Source organism: Protopterus annectens, chromosome 9.part0 (assembly GCF_019279795.1).
Source record: "Protopterus annectens isolate FY-2018-M chromosome 9.part0, PAN1.0, whole genome shotgun sequence".
Classification (NCBI taxonomy): Eukaryota; Metazoa; Chordata; order Ceratodontiformes; family Protopteridae; genus Protopterus; species Protopterus annectens.
Genome location: NC_056743.1, coordinates 926,497,942 through 926,523,131, shown reverse-complemented (window position 1 = coordinate 926,523,131; position 25,190 = coordinate 926,497,942). Strand labels below are relative to the sequence as shown.

At 42.5% G+C, this 25,190-nt stretch overlaps 1 protein-coding gene across 1 annotated transcript in view; it reads left to right on the top strand.

The window, feature by feature from the left end:
- Positions 1-25,190, top strand: part of PAN2 (poly(A) specific ribonuclease subunit PAN2) — a 1,212,755-nt gene that overhangs the window by 810,133 nt on the left and 377,432 nt on the right. Inside the window, exons 15-16 of the mRNA XM_044083667.1 lie at positions 14,048-14,146; positions 21,387-21,460. Of these exons, the coding sequence (XP_043939602.1) occupies positions 14,048-14,146; positions 21,387-21,460 (173 nt within the window). The remainder of the gene's footprint in view (positions 1-14,047; positions 14,147-21,386; positions 21,461-25,190) is intronic.

Here is a 25,190-nt window from a genome sequence, read left to right as displayed (position 1 = left end):
GGGGTTATTCCATTCCCCATTACCCTGCCAACGAATCAGCATCTCCCTCTCACGTTGGTGCTTTCTCTCATTTTCTTCGGCCTCCAAATGCCACAGTCTCTCTGCTGGTTCTAACTCCATCTGCTTTGCCTTTTCTTCAACTTCCAAATGCCGCAGTTTCTCATTTTCTTCAACCTCCAAACACTGCAATCTCTCTTCGACCTCCAAACACCACAGTCTCTCTGCTGATTCTATTTCCAAACGTTTGGCTTCCAGTTCAAGTATCTTTTAACTCCAGATGGATTTTTAAGTACTCTGAGGTAAAAGTGAACTGTGCTGTTTCTGAAGACTGCACATTCTCATCGCCAGACTGGTTGTCTTCCAGGTTGCTGGTCCATGCTGCAGCTGTGGCCAAGGCTGAAATCATTTCCTCTTTAGTCAGGTTGGCATGCACTACTTTTTGGCTCCACACACCTTGGCCTACTGATTCTTTGTCCGCTTGCTACAGTCCTCTGCTGACATCCTTCCCTGCTTTCCCTGACTAAACTAATAAAAATAATTAAAATTGTTGTAAAATTAAACTATGTATGTTTACCTTGTGGCTGCTGAGAGTACACACACACCTTCAGTGTCAACTGCCCACCGGCTACTGAAGTTCAATTAATATCCCACCCAGCAGCCTCCAGTATGTGATGCATTTATGCATATATTCTGTGCCATGAATCAATTTAGTGCAAGTTGCATAGCCTTATAGCACACCTTCATATCTGGATTTCCGAAACTACCCATGCTCCTTTATCACTATTAGTTTCCCATTGCACATTTTTGTTTTACTATCCCAAGTAAACTCCTTAATTTCCCTTTTCACATTCTTCCATATCTGATCTCTTGGTTATACGTATAAGCTTGACCTACAAAAAGAAGGGACATCTTAATCACATGTATCTTATTGTTCATGTTCATAAAAAAACTATTTCCTTAATCTTAGCTTAGTACTCTGCAGTGGTGCAGCGGTAGCATTGTTGCCACACAGCAAGAGGTTCTCCTGTTTGATTCTTGGCTGGAGTGCGGGGAGTGCCTTCTGTGTAGAGTCTGCATGCCCCCCCCCCCACAGTTGGGTGGGTGTTCGAAAGACGTGCGTAAATGGGCGTGCCTTCGTTGAAGGTTGAACATCGAGCTGGCACCTCGGCGTTCATGAAAATCTACTGCCAATCATTAGCGGACCGGAGTTCCACTGTGGCGACCCCTAACCTGGAAAAGCCGAAAGACAAACAACAACTTAATCTTAGCTTAGTTATAATCTTTTGAGTAATTTCTTCCCATATTTCTTTAGCTTCTTGCCCAATATTCTGTTTCAACCACATTTCCTATTATCTCAACTTGTCATGATCCCTGAAAAAGGAGAAGCCATGTACCAAGTCATGTGTTGGGGCATAATTCATTACCATAGCATTTTTTTTTCCTTCATTTCTTTTATATCCTGCTGTGCTATTAAAATATTTCAGCTTAGCAAATATAATTTTTAAATCATGTTCTGCACTACCAACATAATATTATCCTAGGTGGTTACTAGGCTATTGGCCCTAAGGCCTCTACAAGCCTAGCCATGTTATACCCTTGTTCCATTATGGACCAAGATATGTAGTCTGTGTTTGCACGTGAGTTTAAGATCAGCACAGGCTGCACCTGTCTAAGAGGGACATAGGTGAAACCCCCAATGTAAATTTTTACAGTTTCCCCTTCCAGTTGTCCGGGTTATGCTTAAATAGTGACATTGAGGAGCTCTGGTTTAGATGAATTGGGAGTTTTTTTCCAAGGGAGTAACAACCTCTGGGTGACATATCTGTCTCTCCAGCATGTCCTGTTAATATTGCAGGCTAGGTTAAGATCCCTAGAGTGAGTGAATCTTGTCCCATTGGATTTGCAGATGTGCAGCTGCTTCATCAAGGCAGGGTCTGAGACTGCTCTGTAGGCCAGGCACAAGTCACCTCTAAGTAGTCTATGCAGTACTGTCTGTGTAGGTCATGTGTTGTAGGCCCAGAATTTTCTTGGTGAGAAACCTCTGAGGTCTCTCCACTTGCTGCAGATGTCTGGTGGCGTGCATACAGAAGGGAGCATCATACTCTTTTATTAGTCTAATGTGAGTCAAGTACAGGGGAGTTATATCCTCCTTAGCTTTGGATGCTGTACTCTTATATCTGAAGTAGTTAACTTCATTTGATCAGCAACCTGTGGGTATCAGATCCGATTCGGATCCGAGCCAGCAGCTTTCCTAGCAAAAGATCAGAGCTCCAAGCTCCTCCCCTACCCGTAATACCCTGCTACCTCCCTTTAGTCCTCAGATCTCATTTGCCTCGGCTTATTGAAGCATCTGAGAATGAGCTCCTAGCATTGGGTTTGTGAGTTAAAGTAAAATATTTAAACTTTTTCCTTAAAAATCTCTGTAAACTGGTGTGTGTGTGGTACCCTTTTCTCCCTTAAACTTTTGGTAGTTTTTCTCATTAGCTTTAGTGTAGATATTAATTTCCCCTCCCCCCTTTCTGTCTGTGTGTGAAGATGTGTGCGTGTGGGCCTGTTCTTTTCGAAAATGTCTGAAGGCCGAAAAGCAATTTTTTCTAAATGCTCCGAGTGTGGCCATAAGCTGTCCCCAGCGGATGGTCACACTCGGTACGTTATTTGCCTGGGCGTGGACCACCTTTCGTCAGGCTGCACTCTCTGTGCAGCCTTCAACCCCAGGGCTTTGAGGGATAGGAGGACCAAGCTAGTCCTTGCGGGCCTTTTGCCCCCTGATTCTGCTTCGTCCTCCTCCCCCTCTGTGGCACCAGCCGCGGCTGCGGCTGCTCCACCGATTGTTCGCGCTCCCCTGGCCGGGATTCAAACTCCTTCTTCGGCTCAGGAGGAAAGGTACACCAGAAAAAAGGACAAGAAAGATAAGGAGCATGATAGGGACAGGCATCGTAGCCACAAGAGGCAGGCCGATTCAGTTCCCTCTGCCCCGCCGTCTAAGCAGATCGCCTCCCCCCTTAAGGTCTCCGGGTCTTCCCCCTCCCGGCTTCGTTCTCCACGTTTCTCCCCGGAGCCGGAGTAGGAGACCCGGTCACCTTCGAGGTCGTCCAGGCGGCCTTCCCAGCCAGCCTCGGCAGCCTCATCCAGGTCAACCAGAAGTTTATCCGACGCGGACATGGACCGGATGATGCGTCGATTTCTGCAGGCCCAGATGCAGATGGGAGTGCTATTGCCCCCTTCCCTCTGGGGGGGAGCTTGACCCCATTCTTTGCCCCCATTGCTCCTTCTCCGACCCACTGTCTGGGTTCGGAGCTGTCGGATCCGGGTAGCTTCAGAGCCAGGGTGATGGCGCAGACAGTGTTTCCTAGTTCGGCGCTGACTGCACCTTTGAGTTTGTCGGGTCCCTTTTCGGATCCAAGCTCTCGGGGCCGTGAGGGGGTCAGTGTGCCTTCGGCTCTGTTGAGGTCGGAGCGCACTGTTCTTTCGGATCCGATCGGGTCATCTCTGGCGCCGATCCACACGCCGGATCCGAGGGGGCTGCTTTTGGATCCTAGGGAAAGCAGCTCACCCTCGGCATTCGACGTTGTGGAGAGGGTTCTTTTGAGGGATTCAAGGCCCCAGGTCCTTGCTACGAATCCACCTGCCATTCCCTCTCAGACAGGCCTGTCTTCTATCATCTGGCCCCAGGGACAGCCTGCGCCTACGTCCCAGATGGTTCCCGTAGAGGAACAGGACATTGTTGGTGAGCCCTCCTCGGACAGCCCCCCCGAGGAGGTTCCTCACAAACGAAAGTGTAAGAGGAGCACTTGGACTCACCCGAGTCCCTCACAGAAGACACGGACTTGGAGGAAGGGGAAGGTTCCCCCAGGTCATCCCCCCGAGGACGTCTCCTTTGGAGACATTATGGAAATGCTTCGTATTAGAGGGGAGTGGTCAGCCCAAAAGCCTTCCTCAGATGAGTCTGTGTTTCTGGAGGCATTCAACGCAGGCCCATCTACCTCTTGGGTGTCCCCTCCCGCCAATCCCCTGGTGGACCTCATAACTACCAGGGCATGGAAGGAGCCGGACACTGTGGAGCCAATACCCAAGAGACCGGACAGGATTCTCAGCCCCCCCCCACAGACAAGACAGTTTGGAGCAAGGGTGCCCCAGTAGATGCCATGGTGGTGGTGGCAGCTGCCACCAAGAAGGAATTGGCACAGGAGAGTTTCTCGGTACATCCTCCAGTCAAGGAGTCTCGGACGATGGACCACCTCGGAAAGTGGATGTTCGCTTCAGCGACCTTCTCTGTCAGGTCGCTGAATTATATGGCACATGTACTTTGGCACCAGCGGGACCTAATCAAAGAGTACGCTGGGTCACCCCCAGAGTCCATGTCGGCCGAGGACAAACGGACCTTCTCGGCTCGAATGGCCACTCTTAAGTCTATCACAAACACCTCTATGCGGCTTCTCTCCCATGCCACGGAGGGAGCGGCTAGAGCCAGTGGAGCAGGCATTGTCTTATGATGACAGGCCTGGCTCCGTCTCTGCGACTTTGCAGAACCCTTCAAGGCGTCCTTCGCGAATGCCCCCTTTGACGGTTCTACACTTTTTGGCAAAACCGTCCACGATATGCTACTCCAGAGCAAGAAGGATGGGAAAACGTCTGCTGTCGGGATCCGATTCCTGGCTCCTCAGAGGTCCTTCTCCAGGAACCAAAGAGGACAGAAAAAGTTGTGGTTCCGGAAATCCCAACAATCCCATTTCGCTCCGGATCCCTCATCCTTCAGAGGCAGAGGAGGGCAGGGTGGACGCCAGCCCAGAGGCAGAGGGGGGGGCAAAGAATCTCGGGTCGAGGGAACCCTTTTCCAATCGACCCGAGCAGCAACCCTGAGGGGTTGCCCGACTGCTCCTCTCTGGAGGCAGTCGGAGGGGCGCTTTTCAGAGCATCTAGCACCTTGGGAGTCCATAACAACAGATCGCTGGGTGCTCCGGATCATATCCAGAGATTACTCAATTCCATTCCTAAGTTCTCCTCCCTGGTCGGGGCGCCTCCCCGATGTCCCACCCAATCAGAGGGAGGTAGCAGCCTTCGAAATAAAAGAGCTACTAAGAAAAAGAGCCATCCAGCATGTCCCCCCTGGTCAATCCAGATCAGACTTTTACTCCAGGTTCTTTTGGGTGCCAAAAAAGACGAGGGACTTACGGCCAATTCTCGACCTGTCCACATTGAACCTGTCAGTCGCCAAAGAAAAGTTCTGGATGGTCACCATTCAATCCATTCTCCCACTTTTACAGGAGAACGACTGGATGTGCTCCATAGACCTCAAGGATGCGTACTACCACGTTCTAATGGACAGACGATCCAGGAGGTTTCTCCGCTTTCGGCTGGGAGCCAGCCATTATCAGTTCAGGGTCCTACCCTTCGGTCTCACCACAACCCCCAGGGTGTTCACCAAGTTCATGGCAGTTGTAGCGGCCCACCTGAGGCTTCAGGGAATACAGGTTTTTCCTTACCTGGACGACTGGCTCCTAGCCGCCCCCACCAGGCATCTACTATGTTCAGCAAGGGACTATTTCCTACATCTCGCCCGCCATCTAGGGATCACAATCAACCACAAGAAATCCTCCCTTCAGCCTACTCAGATCTTGGATTTCATAGGGGCCAGGATAGACACAATTCAGTCCAAAGTCTTTCTGACGACGGACAGACTCCGCAACCTAAACTTCCACGTTTTGGCTCTTCTACAGTCCTCGGCCCCTCCAGCAGAATTAGTCCTGAGGGCTCTGGTGTCCATGGCAGCGGCCATCAGCCTGTCACCGCTCGCACGTTTGAATATGAGGATTCTCCAATGGACCTTACAGGTCCAGTGGTCCATCCTATGACATCCCTTGTCTTCCCCTATTCTCCTCAGCAGGGTTTGCAGCAGGGAATCTCTACTTTGGTGGCTCCATTCCAGGCACCTCCGGGAAGGGCGACCCTTCTCCATGTCCCCACCCCAAGTCACAGTGACCACGGACGCATCTCGCCTCGGGTGGGGGGGCATTGCATGGGCAGAACCGTCTAAGGCACGTGGACTCACACAGAGACCTTTTTGCATGTCAGTGTTCTGGAAATGAGGGCGGTGCTTCTAGCGTTGCAGGCTCTCCATACCCTTTGCAATTCAAACAGACAACATGTCAGTGGTCTGGTACATCAACAAGCAAGGGGGAACCAGATCTTACCCACTTTGCCGAGAGGCCATGAGAGTGTGGGAATGGGCGCTATCCACCAACCACTTTCTCATAGCAATGCACATACCGGGCCGGTCAAACATTCTAGCGGACAAGCTGAGTCAAACTATCCTCTCACCTTACTAGTGGTCTCTGAACCCCTTAATAGCGAAACAGATCTTCCTCAAATGGGGTCAACCTTGTTGCGATTTGTTCACGTTGCCTTCAAACACAAAGTGCAGTGAGTTTTTCACTCTAATTCCCTCACCAGGGGAAACTCCCAGAGACGCTCTGGTTCATGCTTGGCCATCCGGTCTTCTTTATGCTTATCCTCCTCTTCCGTTGATGACAAAATTCTTGCAGAAAGCTCGTCGGTTGGGAAGCAGAGTTATCCTCATAGCCCCATTCTGGCCTAGTCAAACCTGGTTCCCATGCCTACGGTCTCATCTAGTGCATCCTCTCTGGATCTTAGATCCCATTCCGGATCTGATTTCTCACCCCTCGGGATTGAAGACCCCTAACATGGACAACCTCAAGCTCTCGGCTTGGTTGATCCAGTTCCCTTAATGGCTAGGACTCCCGGTATCTCATCCTTGGTCAAGGCTATCCTGGTGGCCGCTCATAAGCCTTCTACCAGGAAAGTCTACAAGAGTAAATGGAAGCGTTTTTCTGTCTGGGCGGAACATAGGAATTTGGATCCTTTTACGGCTTCTATTCCAGCAGTCCTTGACTTTCTATCCCACATTTGTCATCAGGGCGCTAGTTCTTCAACTGTTAAAGTTCAATTGGCAGCTATTTCCCACTTTCACATTGGAAACAATTTTGGCCCCCTAGCTTCCTCTAAGATCTGCAAGACCTTCCTGAAAGGTACCTTTCTTTTGAGACCCCCTGTTAAGGATGCAGTTCCCCCATGGGATTTAACCCTAGTTCTCCAGGCTCTGACTGGTCCCCCTTTTGAGCCTGCAGCTTCGGTCGACTTAAAGTATGTATCTTGGAAAACTGCCTTCCTGATTGCTATTACCTCAGCTAGAAGGATATTGGAGCTTCAGGCTCTTTGTAGTAAGCCTCCATACATCATTTTTCATAAAGACAGTGTTTCCCTCAGGACTAATCCCTCCTTTCTGCCTAAAGTGGCTTCCGAAGCCAAAATCAACCAATCCATCAATCTGCCTGTCTTCTTTCCTAATTATCACAACAAAGGAGAGTATAGACTTCATTGCCTGGATGTACATAGACAGTTGCGATTTTAATTACACAGAACGGCTGTTTTTCGAAAATCTGAACAACTCTTTGTCTCATTTGCTAAGTCCTGCTTGGGTAAACCGGTGACAAAGGTAACCTTAGCTAGGTGGATTTCCCAATGCATTCTTCTCGCATACAGAAGCTCTGGTCGACCTGAGCCCGTCCAGGTTCGGGCACATTCTACCCGTTCTGTGGCTACTTCTGCGGCCTTCTGGTCGAGGGTCCCTTTGGATGACATTTGTTCAGCAGCTACTTGGGCTTCCTCTCATACTTTCATTACACATTATAAATTAGATCTGATATCCAGAGGAAGGGCATCTTTTGGCTCTGCAGTGCTCCGGAATATCCTTCCACGAGGACCTCCCAAGTTGTTGGTAGCTGGGGACTCTATCCCACGGGTTGCTGGTCAAATGAAGTCATGTCAACTTGTCATGATCCCTCAAAAAGGGGAAAAAGGAGAAGCCATGTACCAAGTCATGTGTTGGGGTATAATTCATTACCATAGCATTTTTTTCCTTCATTTCTTTTATATCCTGCTGTGCTATTAAAATATTTCAGCTTAGCAAATATAATTTTTAAATCATGTTCTGCACTACCAACATAATATTATCCTAGGTGGTTACTAGGCTATTGGCCCTAAGGCCTCTACAAGCCTAGCCATGTTATACCCTTGTTTCATTATGGACCAAGATATGTAGTCTATGTTTGCACGTGAGTCTAAGATCAGCACCGGCTGCACCTGTCTAAGAGGGACATAGGTGAAACCCCCAATGTAAATTTTTACAGTTTCCCCTTCTAGTTGTCCAGGTTATGCTTAAATAATGTCATTGAGGAGCTCTGGTTTAGATGAATTAGGAGTTTTTTCCAAGGGAGTGACAACCTCTGGGTGACATATCTGTCTCTCCAGCATGTCCTGTTAATATTGCAGGCTAAGTTAAGATCCCTAGAGTGAGTGAATCTTGTCCCATTGGATTTGCAGATGTGCAGCTGCTTCATCAAGGCAGGGTCTGAGACTGCTCTGTAGGCCAGGCACAAGTCACCTCTAAGTAGTCTATGCAGTACTGTCTGTGTAGGTCATGTGTTGTAGGCCCTGAATTTTCTTGGTGAGAAACCTCTGGGGTCTCTCCACTTGTTGCAGATGTCTGGTGGCGTGCATACAGAAGGGAGCATCATACTCTTTTATTAGTCTAATGCGAGCCAAGTACAGGGGAGTTGTATCCTCCTTAGCTTTGGATGCTGTACTCTTATTTATGAGGTGTGCAACATAGAAAGTCTTCCTTACTACTGTGGACACCTGATGATCAAAATTAAGGCTGCTATCAACTTGCGTTCCTAAATCTCTCACCACTGGGTTTGAACTTGTGAGTATTAATGCTGTAATTAGCAGGGGTTTCTCCTTTGCTGAAGGGGATGATAATTTAGTTTTTGCGATTAGTTTAAGTTCGTGGCTTTGACACCAATCATTTGTGTTTAAACCCATTTTGTAGTATGTTAACAACTTTGGGAGGATTCAGTGATTGCACCCATTTTACAGTCATCAGAAAACTCAGTAAGCCATAGGCCATCTATTTTCGCCTGGCCTTATGAAAAATAGATACCAAACAGTAGGAAACCTAGCAGAGATCCTTGTGGAACTCCACTGGTAACAGGTCTGCTAGTAGAGTTAACGTCCCCAATTTTGACTTTGTGTTCTGTTTGTGAGCCAGTTGGCAATCCTTTAGTGATGTAAGGGTTAATCCAGACGTGGGTGAGTTTCTCAATGATGCCTAAGTGAGGGATTGTATCAAAGGCCTTGGCTAGGTCAGGATAGGCAGCTTGAACTGTTTTATCTTCATCCAGGCCCTGGTGACATTCTCAAAGAAGTCCATCAGGTTTAGCAGGCAAGATCTACCCTTAACGAAACCAAACTGAGTCAGGTCAAGAGTTTGAAGGTCACCTATATCCTTATTGATAAGGTCCATTGCCATCTGCAAAAAATGGTTATTCAGTCATTAGCAGTTCTCCGTTTACATCCAGTTATGTTTGATTGTCTTATGTCTGTGGCTAATAGTTCTAAATATAAAGCAGAGTAACAGTGAAAGTGGACACACTTAACTAGCTGCTTTTGTAAAGTTAAGTACTTTAGTCAGCTCACCGCCACTCTTCACCCCAGCTTGAGCAACTCTGTAAATATTAATGTTGTCCATGTTTGTGGATACTCAAATTAACTCTTCATAAATTCCCAACTCGTTCTGTCAAATAATTTTTTTTTGGCATGCATACCTAATAACATTAGTGTATTATTATTCACCACTGCATCCTTTTGGATAATAAGGGTTCTGTGAATATTGTCAGATGTGTGCCTACCTTCCATAAATCCACACTGATTCAAGTCTATTAATCCTGCCAATATTTTTCCCTTTCTTTTCTGCCCAAATCATCATAAATTGTTTGTAGTAATGGTTCAGAATAGAATGGGCCTCTGTGACCTCGAATCAAGAGGCTGTTTCCCTGCATATATCTGCCACTATTGTTATTTTCAAGTCAAGGAAACATTTTCCCAGAAAAATATTGCTAAAAAAGTACTAACCAAACTTTAGTTATCTCCTGCTCATTCTTTTACCACACTTTTATTTAAGTTCTAACACTGCTAGGGATACTTTGGTTTCTCATGCTTCTTTAATTTCAGTTTCCTTTGTATTTTTTATGGTAATGCTCACTTACTGTTTCTGTTAACTGAGAAAGTTGTACTTGTCTCAGATATGTTACCATTTCCTGTGGGTTGCTGTCTTAACGCTACAGCCTGTCTATGTAATGTACTGTAATAATTTACCATTACATCATAACTTTTCCTGGGTCCACTTCCGACCTTCAATTCTCAATTCCTGATTTTACTTATCATTCTTTCATTCTTTTGTTGCCTCAGATTTTGAGCCACAAGTTTGATTACTCTAGAATTATCAAAAATAGTTGTTAAATCTACTGCCAATCATTAGCGGACCGGTGTTCCGCTGTGGCGACCCCTAACCGGGAAAAGCCGAATGAGACAACAACAAAAAGTTGTTTTAAAACCTTTGCTCTATGTTCATTTTCTGACTTCTTTCTGTTGCTCTTCAGCCTGTTGTGCTCCAGTTATTTATTTTTGCTTCTGAAAATCCTTTACTTTGTGTAAGCCCTATAGATATCTACTGTGACTATTATTCTATATCTCATTTGCTTTGAATGTGACCATAGTTTTAGTCTTCAATTTACAAGTATCCCCATCTTTCCAAGCTATTTACCACTTAGGTTTCAGTTAAAGTTTGATATACCAAATCATTAAAATCTTTATTTTCAAAAGAAATACAGGAAAATGCCAGTGTTTATCCCAACAGAATTTCACTTGCTTACAGAACTTAATTTGTGTAGATGCATGGTCTGAGATAACCACTTGATGTATTTTCCTGGTTTAGACCATGTTGCAGTATTCTCTCTCTCTATATGTAACAGTTTCTCAGTTTTGCCCAAGAACCATATTTCACTGAAAAAATGTGTATAAGCCACTTAATTCTGTCTTATTTTCATTATAACAAGTCCAAATACATTTGTACATTTCTGTAAGTATCTGCCCTCAACAAGCATTCCATGATATCTTGGCTGCCCAGAGTTTCTTTATTTCCTGTAGTGTTCTAATCCCTGCAACTACCGTACGTCCTTGATGAAAGGCTATAGCTTCTCCAGTAATATTCTTTACATCTTGTGTCACTGCGTTTTGATGGCATCTATAGTGTGGCCAGTGTAATTCTTACACCCTGCCAACAAACTAGTCATCACTAAATCCTCCTTGTATGTCCTTTGTTCCTCAATCTTTATTCCTACACCCCTTCTAATTAATTATAAGACCCCTTCCTTTCACTGTCTTTCTGTTCCAGCAAAGAAACCCTCCTTCCCACATTTCTTTCCAAAGATTCTATGTTCTTTCTGATTCAGGTTAATTTCCTGTCACATTATCTCCACATTACTGTTGTAAATGTTAGCTGGTATCTTCTGGTTTTTCTGTCATCTAGCGTATTAGCATTACAAACCAACAAGTCAAATTGTAATATAGTACAGCTTTTAGTTTATTTTACTTAACTTGCATGTGTTATCTTTGCCACAAACTGGTCTTTGCTATTTGTATTTTATGTATGACAGTACAACTTATAGGTTATTTTACTTAACTTGCATTCCTTATCTTTTTGTCGGAAACTAGTCCTTGCTATTTGTATTTTATGTCTGACAGACAAGGCAGAGCAGTTTCCAAAAACACCTTGCCCAGGTGGCTAACAAACTACATCATGACAAAAGTCTTGGGAAGAGAGGTCAGAATCAACCAAGACAGCAACCATCACTGCAGCCTTCTTCAAGAGTGTACCTGCTTAATGTATTTGTGAGGTGGTACCTGAACAACAGTGGATGCACTTTCCAAAAGAAACATGCTGGATGCCCAGTCCAGCAGCAGGGCATGCTTTCTGCTGTTCTTCTGCAGGGCATGCAGTAATGGCCATTGACCTGTGAGCAGGAGAACTGCTTTCATACTGTTCCCAAGCATAAGGAGTCTGCAATATCAGTGATCACTCTGATGAACAGAGTACAGTTGTTTGATGTACTCATCATAGTAGTAGCTGCTCAGATATGAGGATCACTGCTGCAGTATAGACTCCCACCACCTTCCCCTCCTCAAATGTTGGGGCTTCTGTTAATGAAAATATTTGGGGGAGGTTTTGGCATATACATCACATCTACACAGCAAGAAGTCTCATGACTTTTGCATATTATACATGGTTAAATGAGAGGAAGATGGGGTATTGTGTTTGCTTCCAGTTTTTCTTTTTGTAATCAGTACTCATAAAGGTAAAAAAAGGCTGAAACACCATGCAAATTTGGAGTAATTTCCATTACTAGATTTTTCTGTCCTTAGTGTTGCTAGACCTTACAAACTTTATAGACCGAGGACAGGGGCTAAAGCTTGCCTCATGTAAAGCACCCTGTATGTGGGATGGCAGGTGATTGGAGTGAGTCCATCCAAACTTCAACTTTCCCTTGAGATTGGGAATTTGTGTTGTTTTAATAAGGGGGATCTTTGCAAAATTGGAAGGAAGAAGAGAGTGTTAATATTAATACTGGGGGATTGGATATGCATGTACTATTAGTGAGAGAGGTTGGAAGAGGGAAGTTGAATAAAGGGAGGATGAGATTGTGATTAAACATATGTTGGTTTATAGCAGGATAGAGGAAGTAACTTGGGGGGGTTGTTATGTTGGGAATTAGTTTGTCATGGGAGTGTTAAAGTAATTGGCAAAGCACTTAGGCTGGTGATCTGGGAGTTGAAATTTTATTGTTGAATCAATTGAGCAAATGTGGGTGGAGTTTTTTTTTTTTTTTTGTGATGTTGGATTATTGATACCAAGTTTTCTGAGTTATCTTTTTAACATGGGAAGTTAGTTTTTTGTTACATTATCTGGTTTGTTACAGATTTTTTAAGTGCTTGTTTTTTACAGACCTTTAAATATATATATAAGAAAAGGGGAAAAAAGAGCCAAAGATGTTGTAGGGTCCATCATTTAGTGTACATCATACTGACATCCTGGGAAAGGGAGGAGTTCAGCCATTGCCCAAAAGGTTTGGAAGTCTGTTTCAAAGAGCAAACACTCACCTGTGACTTTTTCCCAAGAATAACAATTAGCATTGATCTCCATACTCATGGAACCACTGTTATGGTGTGTGTACTTACACAACTGTATTGTATATCTTTTATGTTCCCTACCATCTGATACTGTCGTGCTTCATCCCTCATCAGTCACCCATTGTGTAACTCATTTCTCATTTAATTTCTTACATGTTGGTGTGAGAGCAGACTGATGGGTTCCTGTAGGTTTCTGGGTGTCATTAGGAATTTTTTTGTAATAACTTCTCTGCTTTGTCTGTCCTGCTTCATACAGGTTATCAGCCTGCAGTATTGACTTAGTATAGAGCCATCTTGTGCTTCCATATGTATATCCATGTGGCCACTTTTCCCCAAGTGTCCCCTACTTTCTTGTTTGCTGCAACTCCACTGGCCTTCGCTAGGACTGACAGGTGTCGCAGATTCCTGGACCCTGAAAACATGCCTTTGGCCACTTGAGCTTTTTGTTGCCAGCTGCTTCTTCAGAACTCAAATCGTTAGTTGAACTCACGTTGTCTTACTACAGGTGGGAACTGAGCACCAGTACATCATCATGTTTGTCAGGAAGTCATTCGTACAGTATTTCATTATTTAAACAAATAATTGCTTTCCTTCTGTACACCAGTGGAAGAAAAAGAGCATGAGAATTTGTGGGTTTACCTGGATAATAACATTTAACAGAGTGTCATAAAGAGAAGTCAAAAGTGCAGAAAGCATAAACCGTGAAATAGACAAGATATAACCTTTGCCAGTTAAATCAGACATGGTTAATTACAAGTTGTAAGAAGTTGCTACTCTGGTATTCAAATTTGCTGTTTATATTTCTGCATTATTAAATGTTTTTATAAGCTTCTGAAACACTCTGCTGTTTCCTCTATTAAACTTCAAGACAGCAATTTTTGAAACTGCAACAAAGAAAGTGAAGATTGCCTTACAGGAAGCTGTGTCTGTTAATTCATTTTAGGTACAAACACGGAATGTCCGCTGCCTGCCTGATGTACTGGCAATTAATTGTGAGGTTAATAGTATTAAGAAAGCAGAATTCTGGAAAGCACAGGCAGAGGTAAGTGTCATACTCTAAGAAAGTATTAGAAATGCCAAGCATTCTGTCTTCAAAAGGTGTTAGTCTTGGAGAAGCTCCTGCTGCTAATATATTTTTAATACCATATGATGCTTACATTTATCTTAATGCAAGATGGTATCAACTGATAGAGAATTATTTTCTGAAATTTATGGCAGATTATATGAAATGTGGTCATTGACCCCAGGAAAATACAAACAACTGGCTTTAAACTTCACTGAGCAACATGCATGGTCCATCACCAACTACTAAACTGTTGGCTTAATGGATTCTGTGTACAAGCGTGTAAGAGAGTCAGCCTGCAAAGAGAGGATTTTCCTTAGGTTATCATGCCAGGCTAGATATTTACATCTTAGCTGGTGTCCACTGTCTTATTTTGTACTTCTCTTAGGCTTATATAGGCCCTAGGGCCAATAGCCTAGTACCTACCTATCTACCTATGAACTTCGTACCTACCTATGAACTTCTGAATGTGTCATTTATTGTTGTTGGCCGTAGATGATAAGAATATTATTTTTATTCTGTTCTTGCTGTATTTTAAACTAAAAAGAAAAAGTGCATGTTGTAATATTTTAAGGGTACAAGTAATTGTGAAGAAATTTAAAGAAGTAGTAATCTATTAATCCAGTATTCTTTTTTGTATTATTACTGGTTGTGTGTGTCAAGCAGGAATCTGGTTTGGGGATCTGTGTGGTACGTTCATGTGTATACTAAAAAGATTTAATCACCCAAATGTCGACATCCCTAATGTTACTACAAAAAAATGAAGAAAAAAAAAGTCGACAGCAAACTGAGCATGCTGAAAGACATAACCTTGGAACATGCAACTAAAAAAATGTTTTTTTTCAGGGGGCAAGCCCCCCACTGCCCCTCATCCCCTTGCTAATTATATATTCCAACTCTGAGATTGTACAGTACTGGGGAAAGGGCATATTCTTAGGCCACAGTAATATAGCAGTTTTGCACAAATGCCGATCAGCTGTTTTGTCAACCAGAATGTGTCAACAAAGCACCTGCTTGGCTGTACAGAATGATGTATTTAAGCTCTCCATATATGTGTGTGTGTGTGTGTGTGTGTGTGTGTGTGTGTGTGTGTGTGTGTGTGTGTGTGTGTATATACATACATATATATATATATATATATATATATGTATATATGTGTGTGTGTGTGTAATCACTTAATTGTATATTGAAGACAAGTGACAAAAACTGCTCAATCAAAAAACAATCGAAAATAAAAACGAGAAGTATTTTTTTTGTTTGGAGGCAAGCCGCATTGCACACCCTGCTTATTACATATATCATCTCCAAGATCACTCTACAATCGGAAAGGGGCAGACTCCCTGCTATCCATGGTTCATGATCTTGCACCGAAAAAAAACCAACAATATTTGATCAGCTGATTTTTGCTGCGATTTGCCACCACCTCAGTGACACCCATATGTATGTATGTGTGTGTGTGTGTGTGTGTGTATGTAGATATATATATATATATATATATATATATATATATATATATATATATAAAATATATGGTAACACCTCAGTAGGTCAACACGCCAGAATATCATCCACAAAAGGTTGAAGGTTGTGCAAGATCGACAGCCCCCTCATTGTTTTTTTGCTGTTTGCATGTGGCAAGGATTTTACTTTTGCATATGTAGTTCAATGTCAGCATTTCTGATGTTGACCTTTTGTGGTCGACTTTCTTGCTGTTGACACTGTGGTGTGTTGACCTAGTTAGGTTGAGATATATATATATATATATATATATATATATATATATATATATATATATATATATATATATGTAGTTTAAAAAAGTGTGTGTGTGTGTGTGTGTGTGTGTATATATATATATATATATATATATATATATATATATATACATAAACACACGTGTGTGTATGAACAGTCTAAAGGTTCCATGGTCCGAGGGAAGGATTTTTCATTTAAGAACAGTATCCATTTTAGCCAGGTAGAACTTACAGAAAATCATCCTAGCCCTCAAGGCCTTAGGACTGAAGCTTTGGTTGGGGCCCCACATAGTCTTGTCGTGATAATTTGTCAGTCATAAGCAATCTAAATATTTAAGAGGATAAGTAGTTGCATCATTTATGCTGAAAGATGATGTGTTTCTGGAAATGAGTGGCAAGCAGAGACATCAGTCTTCATATTTCATATTCCAAGGGAACTGAATATGCTGGTGGGTTTCCTGCATCTCCCATCCACTACTGTTTAGGAACTGGCAGTTGAGAAGGTTTATTTGGTTAAGAATCTTAAGGAAGTGGGTAATTACTGAGAGCATTCTTTTTACCAATTAGGAGAAAGTTGTGCTTTCTGTTCTGTAAGCATGTATTACTGTTTTGTTCAGTTTCTGTTCACTCTGTCTTGGCTTCCAAAATATCTAGCATTATTTTGGCATTTTGTTTTTGTAAGGGAGACCAGTTGGCGTAACTATTAAGGTCTTCACCTCCCACGCACAAGGTACAAGGTTCGATCCTGACCATCAACCAATGCCTGTTTGAAGTTTGCATGTTCTCACTGTGTCTCTGTGAGGTTCCTCCCAGTTTCGAAAAAAACATGCTTAGTGCTTCAGCCTCAAACTCTCCAATGAATGGGGCTGCAGGCAGCAGCACAGACTCTACAAGATGCCCTACAGGGGGCCATGGCAGGGCTAGCCACCCAAGGGTGTAAAATGCGGCTGTAGTTGATTTGGTCCTGTTGACTAATGTTGCCAAATGGGTGAGGACCCGGCTTATTCTGACCTTTGCTAGGGACTCATGCCTATTGGCTAGTGCAGCCCTGGGTGAATAAGTTACTGGCTGGCCGCTGTCTAGTTGCCCAGCCTGGGTTATCTAGGATAGCTCTGTTGAACGAAAACTGGAAGTAAAACCAATCAACCTGCTAAACATGAACTGAGAGAATTGCTACATTTAGTGTAGGTTCAGTGACAGGACGCAGCTTGGAACTCGATGACATGATGATATAGAAAAGGCTGGACATCCTGTGTATCCAAGAGACAAGATTGAAGGGCAGTGTAGAGAAGCCACTTGGCTTGGGATCCAGAGTTTGCTACTCAGGAGGGGGACAGGCTAGAAATGGTGTGGGAATTGTGGTGAGAGAGAGGCTTTAGAAGGCAGTGAGGAGTATCATCAGAATTAGAGACAGACCTATGGCAATCAGACTCCAGTGTAATGATAGGGCAGTATTCATTATCTCAGCCTGTGCCCCACAGCAGGGTTGTGATAGTGAGGACAACAGTGTATTCATATAGCAGTTGCAGGACCTACCAGGTAAAGCAAGACAGCATGAATGCACAAATCGGGATAGACAGAACAGGATATGAGTACTGCCTGGGTCCACATGGGTGGGCAACAGAGTAAAGAAGGAGATGCCATTTTAGACTTCTGTCTGGCAAATGGCTTGATAGTAGCCAACACATGGTTCAGAAAGAGAGACTGTCAAAAGATCACATACAAGAGTGGCCAGCATGCAACTTAGGTAGACTTCCTCCTAGTAAGGAAAAGGTACTGAGGTAGAATTAAAGAGAAACAGTCGGCCCACAGCATAAACCACTAGTTGCCACAATCAGCTGCAAGCAGTGGTAACAGAAGGCTCTCAGGTCAACAGAAACCGGCTGAAGACCTGGAAGTTGACTGGAGAGAAAGTACAACAGTTCAAGGAATTACTTGGGGCTGTAGCACCCCAAGACGAGGAGGAGAAGAATTGCAGTGGCTCAAAATGGCAAGTTTGAGGACTACAGAACAGATATGTGGCCAAGTCAGGTATGGAAATAAGGTACATAAGAAAAGCTGGCAGTGGAATGCAGAAGTCCAGGAAGTCATCAAAAGAAAAAAGGAATGCAGGAAAAAGTGTGAGATGGAAAAGACTGACCAGGGTAGGAATTAATACTGGTTGACTAACAGAAAAGCTAAGAAAAGAGTTGTAATAGCAAATAGAGAATCAGAGTCTCTACCAATTTCTGGAAAGTGACTCAGTAGGTGGCACAAAGAAACTATTTCAGGTTGCAAGGCAAAGACCAAAAGATAAAGAAGATAGTCAGACACCCTTCATAAGGGATACCAGCAACCACCTGCTCACCAATCCACGGGACATCAATGGCAGATGAAAGGAGTATTTCCAGCAGCTTCTGAATGAAGAAAAGGCCACAGAAGCTGTACTGCCTCAGAAAAGGACTATGAATAGAGAAGAAGAGGAGCCCACCCTAGAAGAAGAAAGAATAGCACTAAGGAAAATGACGTCAGAGAAAGCAGTAGGCTCAGATGAGGTCACAGCAAATTTGATAAAGATGCTGGCTGGGATAGGGGAGAAATGACTCCTGAGGGTATTTCTAGCAGTGTGGAGAGAAAGGCATATCCCAAATGACTGGAGAATAAGCATACTCATGCCACTGTACAAGAACAAAGGGGACATCCACAACTAAGGAAAATGACGTCAGAGAAAGCAGTAGGCTCAGATGAGGTCACAGCATATTTGATAAAGATGCTGGCTGGGATAGGGGAGAAATGACTCCTGAGGGTATTTCTAGCAGTGTGGAGAGAAAGGCATATCCCAAATGACTGGAGAATAAGCATACTCATGCCACTGTACAAGAACAAAGGGGACATCCACAACTGTGGGCAATGCAGAGGCATCAAACTCCTATCACATTGCATGAAAGTTCTGGAGAAGGTGATTGATAAACGGATAAGCAGAGTCATAGAATGTAAGTTGGGAAATGAGCAGTTCAGATTCAGATGAGGATGGAGCACAACTGATCTGATGTTTGCAGTGAGACAGTTGAGAAGAAGCTAGAAACGAGGAAAGAGTCCAACTGGGCATTCCTAGACTTGGAGAAAACATATGACAAGGTCCCAAGAAAGCTGATCTGGGCAGTTCTGCGGTGGTTCGACGTCCCTGATACATTGATAGAATTAGTGCAGGCTATGTACAAGGACCCATTGACTCAACTACGACCAGTGTTCGGCCTCACATAGGGGTTCCCAGTGGGAGTAGGTGTACACCAGGGTTCATCTCTGCGCCCACTGTTGTTCATACTGGTGATGAACTACATTAGCAAACAGGTTGGAGGGGACAGATCCACAAAGTTGCTGTATGCAGATAATGTGACATTACAGGCAAACTCTGAGCAAGAACTTTAGCAAAGGATAGGGGAGTGGAATGCAAAACTGAAGGTACATGGGAAGAAACTAAGCACATACAAAACAGTGGCAGCAAATTAGGGGAAATCAGAAGAAGCTGGGAATTGAGATAGAAGGGAAGATAATGGAACAGCTAAATAGCTTCACGTCTGAATGAAGAGGTCAGAGGTAGAATCAGAGGGGCTTCAGCCAGCTGGCATAGAGTCTCAGGTATAGTATATGACAAGAATGCCTAAGAAGCTGAAAAGTAAGGTGTACAAGACAGTGATGCGATTGGTACTACTGAATGGTGCAGAAACCTGAGCAGTAAAGGCAGAGCAGATGAATAAGCTAGAGATGATGGAAAGTAAGTGCCTGAGAAGGGTAGTAGGATGCACACTGTGGGACAGAGGAAGAAATGAGGACATAAGAGCAGATGGCAATGTAGCTCCTGTTGCAGAAAAGATCAAAGAGAACAGATAACAGTGGTTTGGACATGTGCAGAAAAGCAGAAGACAGTCTGGTGAAGACGATTTGGGACAGACAGGAAGAAGGTAAGAGGAAACAATGATGTCCAGCAAAGAAGTGGATGGATTGTGTGAAAGAAGATCTGCGACAGTCAGGCATGCGTTTCCAAGAAGGCAAGAGTATGGCATTGAATAGAGAGAGATGGCGACCGTTAACATGATACCCCAACTCCATGTATAAATTTGGGAAGAAAAGGAGGGCTAATGATGATTTCACATTTTGTTGGCTAATGCAAGAGAATGAATACGGGAAGGCTAGTTATATCTTCATTTAAAGACTTCCCACATCAGAAAGATGTGTGATCCACTGTATTGTTGTTGCTCAGAAATTGCATTGAGATATCTGTGTGTGTGTGTGTGTGTGTGTGTGTGTGTGTGTTTGCTGTGAGATGGTGTCTCATCCAGAACTGGTTTCTGCCATTTGTCTGTTGCTTGAGCTCCAGCCCCCAACAACCATGACTGGATAAAATGAGTACTGAAAACAGATAGAAGGATGGTAATCAGGGAGATCACTTATTCACACTTTTACAGGGCCAAGGTCAGTAAAAAAAAAAAAAAAAAAAAAAAAAAAAAAAAGAAAAAGTCTTAAAGCTATGTACAGGCAGCAAAATTGGTATTTTTAAGTAAGTATTAGTCAACAATGGCATTCTTGCCAGACGCAGTTAAAAAATAAATAAATAAAAGGATAAAGTCATAGTACTTCTTTTATTCGGATGCTTGGAAATGCAAAACCCTTCTGCCAAATTTCTTGTGTCCTTGGTGTAGTTTTGACAGGATTTAACTTAAAAAAATCACATCAGCATGGGCCATTTTGTGATATAACAAAATAAAAGGAAAAAAGCATAACTTATGCTTTACCATTAGTATTCTAAAAAGCTTTAGGATGTGGATAAAGCATGTTATTCTTTTCAGTTTTGGAATGTGGTTGTCCTTTTAAAAAGAAATGACAACTTTTTGTGCTGATGTGTATTTTTTCATGCGAAGATATTCAGCTGTAAAGAATGAAACAGCCAATTAAATGTTGGTTGTACTAAGTTATTTAATTAAATGAAACAGATTATTTTTTATTTAATTTCTTATGCAAAATCTGCAAACAGATCTGAATTGTGTAGACTACCAGTCAAATTAAACTGAGAAGTACACATAAACACAAGTAAGCATACACTAGTGTATCTATCATTCATATACAGCTAACACTAGTGTGGTTTGGAGATACTACAGGAATTTTGTGGTTCATTTTTCAACTGGTCTTGTGTTAATATATCACAAAATTTCTTAGTTTCTAATAATGTCATAGCAAATTTCCCTAACTGGGGATGAAAACACTGACAGTATTCAAAAGATAGAATTGCTAGAATGATTATTCATAATTTTCAGAATGACCATAGTGTAAGGCACTGCTCATCCAGGAAACTGATTCATATCATTATGTTGTGATTTTGGATAGTGTCTCTGATGTGTTTTCCTATTTTAAGATGGTGTGTTGCTGAAAATGTTACCCTTTGAGCCAATCTTCAGTATAATCTTGTTGCTTTTTTATTTTTACTACAGTATGCTTGCAAAAAAGCAGTGAAGAAAGAAGATACAGAGATGCCAAAACCCAGAGAAAATAATCCTTCAGAATGGTAGTGTATTAAATGTCTGACTGCTAAAGAAAAAAAAAATTATAAAATGTAGTTTCCGATGCCTTACACTTTAAAGCAACATTTGATATGGAAGTGTTTGCTGTGAAATTTAATATACAGATATATTTTCTAAGCTGGAGTGGTTAGAGGTTTTGTCGATGATATCTTGAGATGCCACCAAACAAAACAATGTGTTTTAATGTATGGTAAGTAAATCATAAGACAGCTGAAATGGGAGTACTTGCCAGTAACATAAGTAGACCTTGACAGCCATTAGTAGCCGTTGTGGAAGTAGTGGACACATGCATTACTGATCTTTAGTGTGTCCTTTTGCCAAAGTAAATTTGAGTATTACATCAAGGCTAACTGTACTCCTAGCAACATTAAATGCTTGAATTCAGTAGCACTGTAATGGTACATCAGGATGGTTGAAATAATGTGACAGAGACCAATTACTTAAAACTTAAAACAGCATGTTTCTTAGACTGCACTACCATATAGAATGGCAAACCACATAATGTGCTTTTTAACAGGTACATTAGATTAAGGTATTAGTTTCTTAAAATGTGTGCACTTGTATATTGCAACCCTTTTTTCTAGATAAGATTACTGCTTATTTTTTACCACACTTTCTTGAGGGGAGGATTACGGACTTACTAGTGAGGTGATCTATCGCTGACTTTGCCCCCCCCCCACGTCCTATCCCTGCGCCCCCACAGCCACCACTTGTTGGAGTATACTCTAGATGTGTCCCTTTGCTTTGTGTACCTTGCCTCTCCAGATGGGGATGGCCTGTCATCTCTGAGGGCTGTGTATGTCTTCTGAGCAGGGAGAAGAGCAAATGTGATAATCTCACATTCGACCATTGTGTAGCGGCAGTGGTCAGAAAAGCCTTTTACTTGGTTCATTTCATAAGTAAAGGGATTGCATCCAGAAAAAAGGAGGTTATTACCTGTCTGTACACCTCCCTCATTAGGCCTGTAATTGAGTATAACGTCCCATTTGGTATGTACCTCTCCTAACACCTGCACCAACTGGAAAGGCCACATAAATACCTCACAAAGAGAATCCATGGTCTCCAACACCTGTCCTATGTGGACAGGCTTAAATCACTGTCACTCTACTTGGTATTGTACAGATTTCTCAGAGGTGATCTGTGTCTTGCCTACAAGGCAATATCAGACCCTGCCCTAGTAGAGATGCTCCATGTCCATATGTCTAACTCCATTACCCGCTCAAAAGGCCTAAATCTAATATGAGACATCAACAAAACCTGCTGGAGAGACAATTTTGTCTCCCAGAGGCTGCCCAGTCTCTGGAACAGACGTCCCATACATGTCAAACAGAGTAACTCACTGACCGTCTTCAAGCCCAACCTTGATGAGTGGATGGGAAATCACAAATTTGTCCCAGGGGTTCCACCTTTGTCCCTCATTGACAGGGGCGACAAGTGCTGGCTGAGGTTTCTTTTTTGGGGATAACTTCTTGGCTAGGCTTGTAAGGGCCCCAGGGCCATTAGCCTAGTAACCTCCGATGATCCTCTGTGGAGCAGAGGCCATCCATCTGTAGTAAAGTGCTGAGTTGTTGGTTCGTTTGGGAGCCATGGCATATTCTCTTACATGCCAAGAATGCCTTTGTGTGGAGGATGTTCACAAAAGGATGTGCCCCGCCTCTGTACAGATGTGTGCATCTCTCAGATGTCCTATCCCCACAGTTTAAGAATATGGACAATCCCCATCATAGATCCCAGTCTCTTGTTGGAATTGTGATGACCAGGATGTACACTGACACTTTCTCCCTCCCATCTCCACAGTGAGAGGTGATCAGGCGCCTGCTTTTTGTTCCTTAACCAGATCCTCCAGCGTCTGAGCTGCTAATATAAATAAGGTCAGCTGGGATGCTGACAGGGCTTTATTCCACTTAGCTACAATGGTGGATAATGAGTTAGTACATTTGAAATACATATATGAATATTGTAGATAATCTATAGAAAAAACTGTAACTCAAGCTCTGTCTTTCCCAGGACCAAATATTGAAGAATTTAATTAGCAAAAACTGTCTGAAATCTACTTTGAACTATTTTTCTGCAGGAGAAAAACACCTTCTAATTTAAATATACTTAGAGATTCCACAATACTTCGGAAAAGTGAAAAAAAAAATACTCTGGCATTGTTTAATCTTCATTCTCTCAGCACTCTGCTACTGTAGTCCCATTTAATACACATTATTCAGTCACTTGGATTTGAATAGCATGTATTTGAACAATCTTCCCTTCGACAACATTAGAATTAACTATATATAGATATGCACACACACATATGTGTATATATGCAGTATATGTACTGTACATATATGCTGCATATATATATATATATATATATATATATATATATATATACATATATATATATACATACACACACACACACACACACACATACATATGTATATTTGTACAGTATATATGTGTCTATCACTGTATCCTTAATGAATGTCAGTGTATGCTAAAAAAAGACGTCTTGCGAAATCTGTTTTCTTTTTTCTTCTTCCTTTTTTTTCTTGTAATTCATTCACTGTTTCAGGCGCAGAGCTGAAATGGCTTATTACAATATTAGCAATACTTTTAGGACTTCCAAGACAGCTGCACACTGATCAGCAGGTTGATTAGAGCTCCCCAGTGTGAAAAAAATCTACTAAAGCTATCAGACGGGATGACATTCAGTTACTGACTTGTAATTACATTGCCTGGATGCCAGCAAAGAAGAAATTTGATGAATGTAATACAAAATCAACCTGAAAAGGAGAAGAGAAAACTCTGCCGGGAAGAATCTTGCAGCTGACTAGCAAAAATCAGTTAAATTTCAGCTTTGGTACAGGAGATTGCATCTTGTAATTTAGAGGAAAACTAAATCAGATGCTATCAGGGGTGTTTAAAATAACTGAAACATTGAAGAAATGTTTGCAGTCAGATAACAAAAGGCTGGAGAAATAGAAGACCTTTAACTTGCTATTCAGATGAGCTGATAGAACTGCAAAAATCAGAGGCTAAAATAAAGAAAAGGCTGTCTGAGTGTGAAGTTTCTCAAGAAGAGCTATATCAAAAAATAGTAGTTAGAAGACAGAGCGTATATAAAAAAAATGAGATTTCCTTTTGTGCCAGAGAAACTAGAAGGAATAGACTATTAATTTTATGAAAGTGCAAACAACCAAGTGGAGTGGTGTTGTACAGCAGGATTTGTTAATTGAAAGGGCACACCTAGTGTTTGCAGCAAACATGGCTATGAGAAAGCAGCTACGACCTATATTAGTAAAGATGCAGTCATGCCACTTAGAACTTTTTCTATTCTTTCCAGCCTTTTGTCATTTGACATTTTGTGTCCCTCCAGTATATGATGGATTTTTAAATACCTATGAATACATTTGATTTCCTTTTTCTGATGAATTACTGGAAGGCAGAAATTTGAACTGTTTTTTACATGACATCTGGATGGTTCTCACTGGCTAGAGCTTTTGTTCTCCTTTTCTGGTTGATTTTCACTTAAACCAAATTTCTCTGATGTTTTTCGTGTTTCACTGTTGCAGTCATTACATTTGGGTTATCTGCTTGCAGGTAGCCCTCAGTCAGCCTGATTAATAAAGTCTTGGGTCCTGCATCGGTTGCTGTCCCTTCTTCCATGATGTCAGGTCACCAGGGGTATAAAACATGGAGCCGACGCCATTTCATCAGTCT